The 12,672-nt window shown below is 48.6% G+C and overlaps 2 protein-coding genes across 2 annotated transcripts; one reads left to right on the top strand and one right to left on the bottom strand.

Annotated features, from left to right (window-relative positions):
• Window positions 1-831: 831 nt before the first annotated feature.
• LAJ45_11646 (uncharacterized protein) lies at window positions 832-1,122 on the top strand (the record flags this gene model as incomplete). Its single annotated transcript, XM_046121127.1, has 1 exon — window positions 832-1,122. The coding sequence occupies one exon, from the start codon at window positions 832-834 to the stop codon at window positions 1,120-1,122; it is 291 nt and encodes a 96-aa protein (XP_045965680.1).
• Window positions 1,123-2,512: 1,390 nt separating this feature from the next.
• Window positions 2,513-5,283, bottom strand: LAJ45_11645 (uncharacterized protein; the record flags this gene model as incomplete). Its single annotated transcript, XM_046121126.1, has 4 exons — window positions 2,513-3,975; window positions 4,044-4,671; window positions 4,736-4,954; window positions 5,014-5,283. The coding sequence occupies 4 exons, from the start codon at window positions 5,281-5,283 to the stop codon at window positions 2,513-2,515; spliced, it is 2,580 nt and encodes an 859-aa protein (XP_045965679.1).
• Between the last annotated feature and the right edge of the window lie 7,389 nt (window positions 5,284-12,672).

The raw sequence follows: 12,672 nt of genomic DNA, 5'->3' as shown, positions 1-12,672 counted from the left end.
TGGAACTCCTTCTTCGATTGCCGCCAGTATGATTGTTTCTATGATTTTTGACATTTCATCCACGTCCTCATTATGTTGAGCCCTTTTCCATTCTTCCTTTAATCTTGAGCGTTGTTCTGTGGCTGCATCTATTGCCTTTTTCCAATCTGCCTTTCTGAAATTATACTGGCTTTCGAGGGGGTTGTATGTCTCTTCCAGATTTGCTTTTCCGATTCGTAGCCTTATGAGCGAATGATCTGATCCAGTATCCTCCGTCTGCACTAGCTCCCGCTTGGTGAGAAGGTGAATGCTATTGCTGCCCATGCTAGGTACAATACAGACTTTCGGTTCCCTCTTTGCCACGTTGTTAAATCTGGTGTGTTGAGGAGCGTGAGGCTGTGGTTTTTCACCATGTCCATAATTTCGTCTTCTCTGATTAGTTCCGACACTGAATCCCATAACTTTCCTTTCGCATTAAAGCCCCCCACGATTATCGTTTGTTGTCCTTCGCAAATGTTGGCGGGTATTCTTCTTATACACCATCCTTCTCGGCTGCTGTGTGTCTGGTTGTAGATATTTATAATTCGAAGTGCCGTTTGGTTACCTTTTGTCAATATGTCGATAACACCTGCATCCCAGTCCTTCCACAGGTCGTCTCTCACCGCATATCTAATGCCTTTGTCTTTTCTCACCATCCACATCACTCTGCTTTTCTCTCCATCCTTTCCGGGTCTGTATACTATGTCTAGGTTGCTATTTCCGACGGTGATTTCCCCGTTTCCTAATTCCACTGCCCCTTCTATTGTTCTTTTCGCTCTTGCCTTTCCTATATATGGCTCTTGTATTGCTATTATGTCCGCCCTTCCACCATGGGAAGCCATGGAGCACTACGCGGCGGGTTCTGGTTGGAAGCGCGTCGAATCGAACGGTGACCGCCGCGAATTGAAGATTGACCGCCTTGAAACAAAGGTTGACCGCAACGGGGCTGAGATCCAATACGTCAAGTCCATCGTTGTTGAAATCACTCTTCTCACCATGAGAGCGATTGATGGCGACAGAAAACCCCTGCGGCAGTGGGTGTGGGTCGTTGGGCGATGCCTGGAGACCGGTGGCAAAGGACGTGGCTCAGTCAAGAAAGAATAGTTTGCTCGATCGGGAGTTTGCTTGGGAACGAGGAAGTGCTTGGTTGGTTTGTGAACGGAGTAAATTGACTTTACTAGACAAGAATAGCGCGCTGAAAAGGTAGGTACTTGACGACTGGGGTGTTTTACTAGCGACAAGATGTACCTACACTAATATTACCTATGGACACGTAGTGATCTACTCATGTACTTTGTGCTGAAAGGAAGAAGCATTTATGCTGCACGGTCTCTCAGAATATACCATGTGTCACGGGCCTTTAGTTTATCAGTCCTGTTGATCCCGCGAAGTCCAACAAGCTCCAGGTAGTACCAGGCGATAGGCTGGACTGAGGCATTCAGGTCGTGAGAAACTTTGAATGTGTGCATGTGGTGTGTACAACGAAACATGAGTGGTCGCTCGACGCCAAGTTTTCGTGGCGCCTTGGCGCGCATGGCTTGGTTCGAGGAGCGATCTTACTACAGTATCCGGTAGAATTAATGCAAAAGTCAGAGCTAAAAGAGTGGATTTGTTGGTCTGTGCTCGCAGCAACACACCTTTTAAGGGCCAATAGGACTATAGGGTCATGGAGAACCCACTTTCGCAATAATTTTACCAGATACTGTAGAGCCGACTAATAGAATTATAGTTATAATAACGGTTTTATAACAATCCTTTCCGTCAGATGACTAAATTGTAAGGACGTAGCACTAATCTATACACGCATATACCTAAATATGACTTCACCCTTGTACGTTCGGCTGTCAGGCCCAAGGAAAACTCATCTAGCCAACTCAGAAGCAAGGTATAATATGATACCTACAGGAGAAAATGGGATATAAGTTTCACATGATCCATCGGTAACCGATTAATATCACGAAATATCTTCTTTTTATGTATCTGCCGAGCTAATAGATTTTATTCCTCTGTCATTTCGCTTTTGATGAGCGATATCCAGGTAGGGGATATATGTTGGGGCGGCAGATTCCCTGGTTTTCCAGTGTATGTACGTCTGGAAGTAGAGAAATCAGCAATTGGTCGGGCTTTGTATGATGCTATGAGTGAAGCCCTTCTTTATTTCGAGGTTAACCTTTATTGTTTTGTCCCTCTGGTTTCCACCGGCCAACCCCGGCTCGTTCTACTTAACATCTATTCTAACATCTATTCCTAACATCAATCTTGTTACTTATCCGGGGTAATACGTGTACATTGAAGCACTGCTCTTGAAAGCCCCTGCACTGTGGTAATATAAACCGCGGATACCCGGTTCCACCATATCATCCGCTCAATCCATGGAAGAAACACACCCAGCCATGTATCTCGATGGATTATAAGGTCTAAATCTGTTTTTTTTCTCCCTTCTTCTTGTCTAAACTCCTCGAACAGAAATAGGACAGCCACAGATGAAACCGTACTATGATATCACACACCGCGATTTTTTATCAGATCTTGAACGCCGTCCACTCATTCTAAACTTTCCAAGCTTTCCTCTCGACTCTGCAATGTTTATCCCCGGTAGCGCCTCTTCCAGTTTTGACTGAACATGAGCCCTTGAGTTACCTTCACGTTCAGGCTCTAGTCTTTCCTCTTCAATGGCATCTCTTTCTCCCTCTGGTATTGTAGGCCTTTCATTCGATGAAGTATTTACCCTGGACTCCTGAAATAGTCCCTCTTCAACCGTTCCCCCCTCTCTCTTAGGTAAGGGAGATTCCACCACCTCTGAGATTTCTACCTCATATTCGTTCTGTATCGATCTCCCCTCGGCTGTCCTTTCCTCCCCAAGCGTAGGCCTCGCTTCCTGCTCCATTTTGGTCATACTTCCTTCTACTATCACTGCCTGATCTCTCTGTTCGGGCATATTCAATGTGCCAGCACCCATCGTCATCGGATCTACGATCTTTGAGTTTTTTTCAATGACAAGAGAGTCCTCCTTCCCGGTGGTTGTGTGGTCGATAGGTAAGGTTTGGAATTCGTCAATTCCGCTGTCTCGTACCGCGGTGCCCTCGCCCCAACCAATCAATAGGTCCACTACTTCTAAGCATCCAGCGGCAGTTGCTAGGTGCAGAGCAGTCGATCCTTCATTCTCAGTCGCGGTGATATCTGCTCCTCGCTGTAGCAGCAGCTGAACTACATCATGATGTCCTTCCTCGGCTGCTAAATGAAGCGCCGTGTATCCATGGGGACCTTTTTCCATGATATCAGCGCCACGATCCAGCAATAGCTTTACCACCTTCCTATGCCCGTCGGTAGCTGCCAGTGTTAACGCTGTCGAGAGTCCCTCGGTTCTAATCCGGCTATCGGCACCATAATCGAGTAGTAACTTTACTACCTCCGCTTTCCCTCTCGAAGCCGCCGAATGCAGTGCTGTAAATCCATGTGGACCTTTATCAGCAGTGCTTGCTCCCTTCTCCAGTAGCAGCTTTACCACATCAACCCAACCCGCTCGTGCAGCCACTTGCAAAGGTGTAGCAACTCCCGTGCCAGCTCCCGACGCTATATCTGCCCCTTCACATTCTAGCAGAAACCGTACCAGATCTGGGTATCCGTTTTGAGCCGCGGCATGAAGAACGTTATATCCTTCTCCATCAATGGCAGAGATATCCGTGCCCTCATCCACAAGTAACTGAACCAACTCTTTATACCCGCAAGCAGCAGCCATAATGAGGGGCGTGGCGTCGCCAAAGCCTTTTGCCATCTTGTCAGCTCCAGCCTGTAGCAGTAACCGTACAATATCGGTATTCCCCCGCTGAACTGCCCGGTGGAGTGCAGTGTTTCCGTTCTGATCTCTAAAGGCAAGACTCGCTCCTGTCTCGAGCATGCGCTGGACAATTTGCCGATGCCCATGTGCGGCAGCTTCAGTGAGAGCCAGTCCAACCCCTGGAGAAAATACTAAATTAGCGCCATGTGTGAAGAAATTGTTTTCATATATATGGGGCCTTTCTTACTTCTCATGTTAGATTTGATATCTGGTTGACGGGCTCCAACAGAAGATATCATTCGCCCTTGGCCGACCGACGATCTCGATAGGGGAGGTACACTATCGACTTCATCCTGGGTATCCCACGTGTCATAATCATCATCCGATTCATTGCCTGCCTGATTTCCAGTGGGACCTATTGTCGCCTTTTCCTGTCCTGGCCCATTACTCAAATTTGTCTCTCCATCCCAGGTATGATCACCTGAGTTTAGCCATGCGTGATCTAATGCTTGTTTAGCAGTTAGTCTCTCGCCCGGCATGGGTCTCATAAAACCCACGATAAACTCTTCTAGTTCGGCCTCAACTAATCGGTCTCCCGGAAATGTTAACCGCTTAATAAACGCCTCTAGCCCCTTGGTTCCCGGGAACGGCGTCTTCTTCGTTGCCATTGCAAAAATCAGACAGCCCATAGACCACATGTCAACCGCATCCGTATATTCGGAGGTGTCCGTGTCAATAATCCCGAGAACTTCTGGAGCCAAGTAGTCGGGTGTACCGACAATAGTCCTTAAAGCTGTTTCATCTCCTGCTTCTTTCGTGGTGCCAAAGTCTGCAATCTTCACTACCAGGGGGAACCAAGTGACGACCAGAACATTCTTCCCGATGATAGTTAGCATTTCCGCATGCATGAATTGCATAGATTACCGGGTCTTTACACACCTGAGGTTTCAAGTCTCTGTGGCAAAAGCTGAGACTGTGCATAATCTTCAGCCCCTCAAGTAGCTGTATCGTAACCGTCTTTATCTGCGGCTGCGATAGCCCACCTTGGCTCTCGAGGATGAAGGTATGCAAATCGCCGCATGGAAAATATTCCATAGCTAGGTAGATATTCGTATCATCCTGGAACCAGCCGGACAGCTGGACGAAGTAATCTGTGTACTGTGGGTCAATACACGCATGTTAGTATACAAATCAAACATATAAAGATGTTTCCTCACCTGCGTCATCCTAGTCAAGGCCAGCAACTCCCGTATATTCATAGCTGAGTGAAGGACTACCTTCACCGCCCGGACATCCCCATTATCACATTTTTCTTTATACACACTTCCAAAGGTTCCCTTCCCAATACGCTCCACCCTAGACCACCTCTCCACTCGAACCTTCCCTCCGGGTACCGTCTCAGGGATGGTATGTATAAACGATGTGCCATCAACGCTGAACTGAGTGTTTAGTTTGTACGAGTCGAACGCGGTAAACGAGGTGGTCATTTAGGGTGGTCGTTGACACATTCACTGACCGTATCGAAGATGTGGTCGCGTAGCCACATCCTTGTGAGGTGGTAGAGGCTTGGCGGTAGACGCACCGCCACCAACTGACAAATATGAGACTTGACATAACCTTTTGCAAATCACCAGGGCTTACATAATACTTTTTCACCTGAAAGACACAACTCCACCTATTCTTTTTCTTGATGTTGATTCCGGAAGTATACGTATTATTTCCTTCCCTCCCAAATGAAGAAGCCTTAGATTGATATACCCCTCAATCATTTCATACCGTCAAAGGAGGACTACAGTTACCATGATCTACTTTATTTGATATCAGGAGGAGACCCAATCCGAGTGGTCCATTCGCGGGCTCGGGATCGAGTTGTCCTCTTTGAAACTCCAAACATTTTATAGAACAGCAGGTCTCAACACGATCATCATCACAAAAGGTGTAAGAAAGTGCGCTCAGAACCATCAGGCAATCCCCTGGGCGAATTGCCGTAAGTGTAAGGTTGCATGAAATTAATTAATTAAACAAAAAAATCCCCTGGTCGACATCTCTCCAGTCTCCACTCCCGCTTCCTGTGTGGTGTTTACACGCGATACGGAGTTCTCCCAATGAGGATATTTTCCGAGGGTGGATGAGGTCGCAGATTCGAATCCTGTAGGGGCGGTGACCCAGGGGATATTAATCGTGGGTTCTTTTCTTGGCTTGGCATGTGGGATGGTTTCTGCTCCTGGGGAGAGTTTTCCATGTACCCGGCATCCAAATGGGGCATGCGGACTGGTGATGGAGTGTGGCTAGGTATGAGTGCTGGCCTTGAGCTGGTTTGGGTATTCCACATCCTGCTGAAAAGAGCGACTAGTAGGCATAAAAGGTGAAACCATGTACTTATACTGTAGATTGAGTGCTCCGCCATAACTGAAAGGTTGCATGCGAGTATGAATTAAAAAACAAAAAACACGCGATACGGGGATGATGATAGGGATGGATCAGGTAAGCGCCCAGGTGGAAGGCTTTTTTTGTACCATTATTACCGTACTTTCGAGGGTCCTATAAACGCGTTCCCCGATCCCAGTCAACACGGACTAGCTATGTATAATGAATTAAACAAAAAAAAAAAAAAAAAAAAAAGACTACATGTAGCTATGTATAGAGCACCCAGCCGAGTGAGAGCTCATGATGAACCAAACTGACTGAGTATGCCACTCCACACAGTAGTGAAATATCTTCTTCTTGGCTCATCACTCATCTAGATATCGCTTTACAGCGAAGTGTTAGTATATGGACAGCCTGTTCCCGAATTTCAACCGTTCTGTTTCCATGAATATCTGTTTCCATGAATATCTGTTATCACAGGTAGTCACTCGGGCTATATTAGAAGGCTTGGCATTCATTTTACAGCTTCTGCATATGCGTATGTGGTAAGATTATCGTAGAAATATAGGAAGATCTACATATAGCCATTCAAACTTTATTTTCAAGCCCCTGATTCTGCATACCATTGATTGCGTCCGGATCCCGCTTGAGTTTGGTGATATTCATACTCCGAAGCAAAGGGATTGTTACAAACCTATGGGGGACCAGTAATATAATATCTATCATTTATTGGGATCGCTAAGACTTATGTTTCGCTGAATCACATCCTACTACAGATCTATTATATCAGAGCAGGACAGAACTCCGGCTCCAGCACAAAGCGTATGCCTAGATCTAACCTAAGATCTTTACAAACAACATGCTGAGTTCGATCAGTAGCTCCTGACACATTTTCGATGAAGAGCTAAAATTGCCCATGGGTTTGTGCCGTACTATTTTGGCCGGAATGTTCGCAGAGGTTAGTTAGCTTAGCTGATGCTTGATCCCGTATTAGTCGAATACTTGAGTCAATGATAATTTATTAACTAGGTCAGATATCACCACCCAGGTATCCAGGTGACTATTGGTTTTATTAAGTCAGTGGTGTCTTCATAGTACTAATAGCGACGCGACTCCTCGATCCCCCATATCGGAACACATGTATATAGGGGACTACTTATGATGCCAATACCAAAATTAAAAGGGGATGCAACAGATCCTCGATCGATACATTGATTTCCATCGACTCGCGATCTAATTAAATCATTTTATGCTGAGGTTAAGCCGTGACAGTATACAATGATACATCGCCGAAATCTCATAGCATTTTATCAGGTGGGCAAGATCCTGAATACATACATGTAGGTGGCCCAACCCTAGGCAACACTAGACTACTACATGTACTGATGCAAACACGGATCACCGGGGGTGTTCTATATTCCACTCCTCGACAACCTCGACACTAGAAACACGTTCCCACCAATAAATTTACTTTTTTAGTGCGAATGTTGCCAGCCATGTGTTGTGTAATGTTGCAACGCACTCATTTCAATGCTGCGTAAATACACACACACACACACACGTACACACACACGCATACACGCATACACATACACAGGTTTTGACATACATACTTTATCTATAAAGAACCTTTCATCCCGCTCAACAAGCCAAGAAGCAGGACGTCCTAGCCTTGATCACACCGGTGCCAATGAAAGCACAGAACTCAAGAGATACTTTTACTAGCTCTTTACTCTACCCGGTGTTCAAGGCTCAAACAACTCATGAAGTTTAAGTTCCGTTCGAAGAAGAAAAATAGTGTATATACCGGGGGTTAAGGGTAAGTACTGATAACCCCGTTTTGGATAAGTTTTACAAGTGAGAGTTTGAAAAGGACTCTGATTGGGCTGATATACACATTTTGACAATTGGCAGCCAAGCAGGTATTTGGGTAGTGTGTCCCGCTGCTTTTGCAACACAACGCGGCCTCTCAACCTCTTCTCTACTCCTGTTCTTTTCTAACTGCACCAAAACTACTTTAATAACCTCAAATCAGTACTCAAATGTAGCTGTGGACAAGGGCTATTCAGTGGTTATTTATTTGTATTTTTAGGAAAATATTTGGATTTTTAAGTGAAGATAGATAAAACGTTCGGAAACGCCAAAAAACTGGGAGTACATTCTTTTTTTTTTTTTTTTTTTAAATCATGTAGTTTTAATTGATTCTAGGTACAAAACTCTGCATGCAGTCATAGACTATGGCATAAAAATACCTCTCCCCGACTTTAGAGAACCAAATTTCACAACCCTAGATAAACAAAGGAAAATAATGAAAGGAAACAAAGAACGTTGACATGCTGGCTGGCTGACTGCAAGGAAAAACGACGCTTTGGCGGTCCATATCCGACATAAGAAAGTTTCCTGCTGGTTTCAAAAACCTGTTGCCCCTTAAGGGTCTTTTGTGGGTGCGGAATACCCCAATTCTGGGTTGGGTTTCGTGGCGGCTAGGTGGTGGAGGGAGGGGAGCTGAGTGTGCTTGACACCTCAGTTCCGGACAAGAGGGGGGAGATGTGTTCCTTTCTGGGGAAGTTCGTTTTGGTGGTGGTGATGAAGGCTCCTAGAGCTAGTGAGTTGGTGCGGTCGTTCCAGATTTCTTCAAGGGTTTTGATCCCTGGGAGGAGTTGGGTGCGTTGGGTTGCCTTTGCTCGGCAGAAGAGGATGGCGTGTTCCGTGGTTTCAGGGCCTTCGCCGCATCTGTCGCATTTATCGGAGAGGTGGAGGTTGAGCCAGGATTTGTGGCCTCTGAGGTAGCTTTTTTGGGCTCTCATTTGATGGATTCGAGTAGCCGTGAATTTGTGTAGGTCCATGAAGGGTTCAGGGCTTGAGGTAAGGGGGAAAGTGTAGTAGGGGGTGTTGGAAGTCGTGTGCCCAATTGTCTAGCATTTGTTGCTTTGCTAGTTTTGGGAGGAGCTTGTGGTCTGTTCCTCTTGTGACTGGGTGTTGGAGGAGGGAGCAGAGATGTTCGATGGGGAGGTAGGCCACACCCTTCGTTGCCGTTGAGTTCCACTTTTCGGGTGGGTTGGGGCGGCCACGGAGGAGGCGTGTATGAGAGGGGACCCTGTCGGGGTCAGGGTGGGAAGGAGGGGTGGCAGCGCCCTGTCACTGGGTTGTTGAGAGGGTGGGCGAGTAGGACGCGGATGGCGAACTTTGTTTTCAGGTAGTGGATGTAGTTGATGAGTGGGGGGCAGTGCGCCTCGGCCCAAAGGACGCGTTGGTTGGTTGCTCTGAAGCAGCCGGTGGCCCATCTGAGTACAGAATTCCAGAATTTATTCATGGCCTTGAGGGAGCTGGTGGGGGTTAGGACGGATGCCCCGTATGTGAGCATTGGGCGTAAGGCGAGAAGGGCGATTTTCCTACAGTTGGATGAGGAGAGGCCTTTGCCGGGGGAGGAGGATCTCTGAAGGATTCCGAATCTGGCCTGAGCGGAGGCTAGGCGGCGGATGAAGTGAGTGTTTGGGTTGAAGTTTGGGGATAGCCAAAAGCCGACCCATCTGACTTGGTGTCCTGGGTGGAAGACCTGGTTATCAAGGGTAATAGGGAGAGTGCAGGTTGGTGCCTTGTCTTTGGGGGTACGCCAGTGCATGAGCTCGGTTTTGGGGATTGAGAAGGTGGTGTTCTGGGCGGCCGTGATGGTTGTGATCGCCTTGAAGTGTTCTTCGAGGATGTGGATGTTTTGTTGGTAACTGGGGTAGCCCACGGTTATTGCAAAGTCGTCCACGTAGGATAGGGTGAGCCCTGGGGAGGGATCGTGTAGGTGGGGATGTTCATGTATATGACGAAGAGTAGGGGTGATATGGGGGAGCCTTGGGGAACTCCGACTTGAACGGGGGTTGGGATTCTCAGAGAGCCTTTGTAGAGGAGTGTGATGTGCCTGTCTGAGAGGAATGAGAGGACCCAGTTAATGATGTAGGAGGGGGTGGCTTTGGCCGCGAGGGTGGTGGCAAGGGTATGTTTGACTACGTTATCGAAGCCTCTCTTGATGTCGAGGAAGAGGGTGGAGACTTTTAGCTTGGCGTGTTGCATGGCTTTGGTCTCGTGGAGTAGGGTGGTGACTGCATCGGCTGTGGAGAGGCCGGCTACTGACCCGCATTGGTGGGGGTGGATGAGGCCTACTGCCTTGGCGATAGATGCGAGGCGAAGGGTAACGATCTTCTCGAGTATTTTGGAGAAAGTTTGGAGGAGGACGATTATTCTGTAGGAGGTGGGGAGGGTGTAGTCGGCTTTGTTCGGTTTTGCCAGAATAACTCCATTTGCCCTTTTGAGAGAGAGGGGGTGGTAGCCGCTTTTCAGGAGAGGGTTGAGGAGTGCGGGGATGATTTTTGGGTTGGCCTTATGGACTCCTTTCTATACTGAGTAGGGGATGGTGTCTGGGCCAGGGGCTGAGAGGTTGGAGGTAGGGAGGAGGGTAGTTCTTATTTCTTCGGGGGTGATGTCTGGGACATGGGCGAAGTTGAGGGGGGGGTAGAGCCGGTATCAGGTCTGGGCGGGAAAAAAGCTTTGACAAGATTCTGGTTCAGTAGTGCGGGGGTGGGGGAGTTGGGGAGGGATGGGACTCTGTCCTCCGATCTTGTTGCCATCCTTTTGAGTTTCCAGACGTCGCTGGTGGCTGCACTGGACACGAAGGAGTTCCAGTGAGCGCTTTTCGCATTTTTGATTGCGTTGAAGTAGGCATTTTTTGCCGCTTTGACTTCGAATGGGGGACTAAGGCCTTTCCTGAAGTCGCGGTAGACGGAGTGATAGATTGTGCGGAGTTGGGTTATGTTGGGGTTCCACCACGGCTTTGACCATTTGGTGACTGTTTTGGAGGGGGTGTGGTTTTTCAGGGTGTCTGTGAGCTTTTGCAGCGATTGCTCAAACCAGGCGTCGAGATTTGCCGAGGGGTCGGTGCTAGGGACTGTAAAGTTCTGGAGCATGGGTTGGAGGCTTGACCAGTCTGTAAGTTCCCAGTTGGGGCCAATGATAGGGGTGAAGTCGGTGTTGGGGAGGGTGAAGGTAACGGCGATGGCCCTATGGTCGGAGCCGGTGGCCTCGGGAAGGGGTTGCCATTTGTTGAAGAGGGAGAGGGCTCTTGCATTTGCGAAGGCGAGGTCAATTACTCCGTGCCTTTTCCGGGGGTCTGGGGAATAACGGGTGTAGGTGCCTGGGTAGTTCAGGAGCGAGAAGTTGTTGGTTGTGGCGGAGTGGGTGTATGGCCCTGAGAGGCGAAGTTCCCCGTCGGAGAAGTTCCTCATGGGGTCTGCTGCAGGGGAGTGGATGTTGAAATCTCCTACTACGATGAGGGGGTTGGGGGTGTGGGTGAAGATTTTGGATGGGTTAATCGATCTCGAGGAGTTGGACAACTGTCTGTTATAGATGTTGGTTATCGTGAGGGCGGAGTGGGAGTTTTGGGAGGTTGGGAGAAACAGGTTGATTGAGATGAGGTCTCCTCTGTGAGAGGGAGATGCTGTTGCTGAGTTGCGCTCGAGGAGGTGGTTGGCGACGTAGATGCAGGTGGATATCTTATCCTCGGCGCTGGTAGGGGAGGGGGGAGTATAGTGTGAATGTGGGGGCGTTGAGGGGTTTTCCTTTGAGTAGGGGGGTTCTTGGATCGCGATGACGTGGGCCTTCGAGACTGTGAGGGAGGAGAAGAGGGAAATGAAGACATTATTGCTCCCAGCGCAATTATGTTGTATGATGCGTAGAAATGGTGTCGGGGGACTGCTAAGGTCTCCTAACATTTAGGCGTTGTTGAGGTCCATCTCCGTCACCGAGGTCTGGGGAATCTCAGTGACTTCTTCGTCGGGGTGAGTGGATGGGGAGCCGATTGGGGCGAAGATATGGCCTCCGTCTCTCATACCGTTATTGGCCGAGTCTTGTCTCTGGAGGGCGAGTTTGTGCGGGCAGGAGGATACGAAGGCTGGATGAGGGCCTCCGCAGTTAGAGCATTTGGACTGTGAGACATCGCAGCAATCCATTGTTGATAGATTAAATCCTTGGCAGCTGGGGACGGGACAGCGGTGTTCTGCTTTGATGTGGAAGAGAGTGCAGTAGGGGCAGGTCGGGAGCTCCTGTTTGCACCCTTTAATGACATGGCCGAACTTGTAGCAGTGGGAGCATTGGGTTCCTGCTGAGGCTGACCACATGATGGCGCATCGGCGGGGGCGGGAGAAGAGGCGTATGGTTGTACCGATGACGCCGGCCTCAGAGCGGGAGACACTGATAACGATGGTGGAGGAGGTTTTGGCGTTGCGGGTTGTATCATCAGCGACGAGGAATCTGCACGATGAGGGAGTGATGCCTGTGGCTAGGCAGACGGCTTCGGGGAAGGTGGCTTGTAGCGTGGGTTTGTCGCGGATGCTGTATAGGGGGACCCTGTGTACGGCGACATCAATAGTGTCAGGCGCGGGGCGGAAGGAGGTGTAGGGGTTGTCGGGGGTGGGGATTTTCTGGTTGAGTATAGCGGTGAGGCTGTCATAGAAGGGGGCGAAGGT

Source organism: Morchella importuna (genome assembly GCF_003444635.1).
Source record: "Morchella importuna strain M04M26 chromosome Unknown Morimp01GS080, whole genome shotgun sequence".
Taxonomy (NCBI): Eukaryota; Fungi; Ascomycota; class Pezizomycetes; order Pezizales; family Morchellaceae; genus Morchella; species Morchella importuna.
Note: the sequence above shows the minus strand (reverse complement) of the source record. Positions and strands in the feature narration are given on the sequence as shown.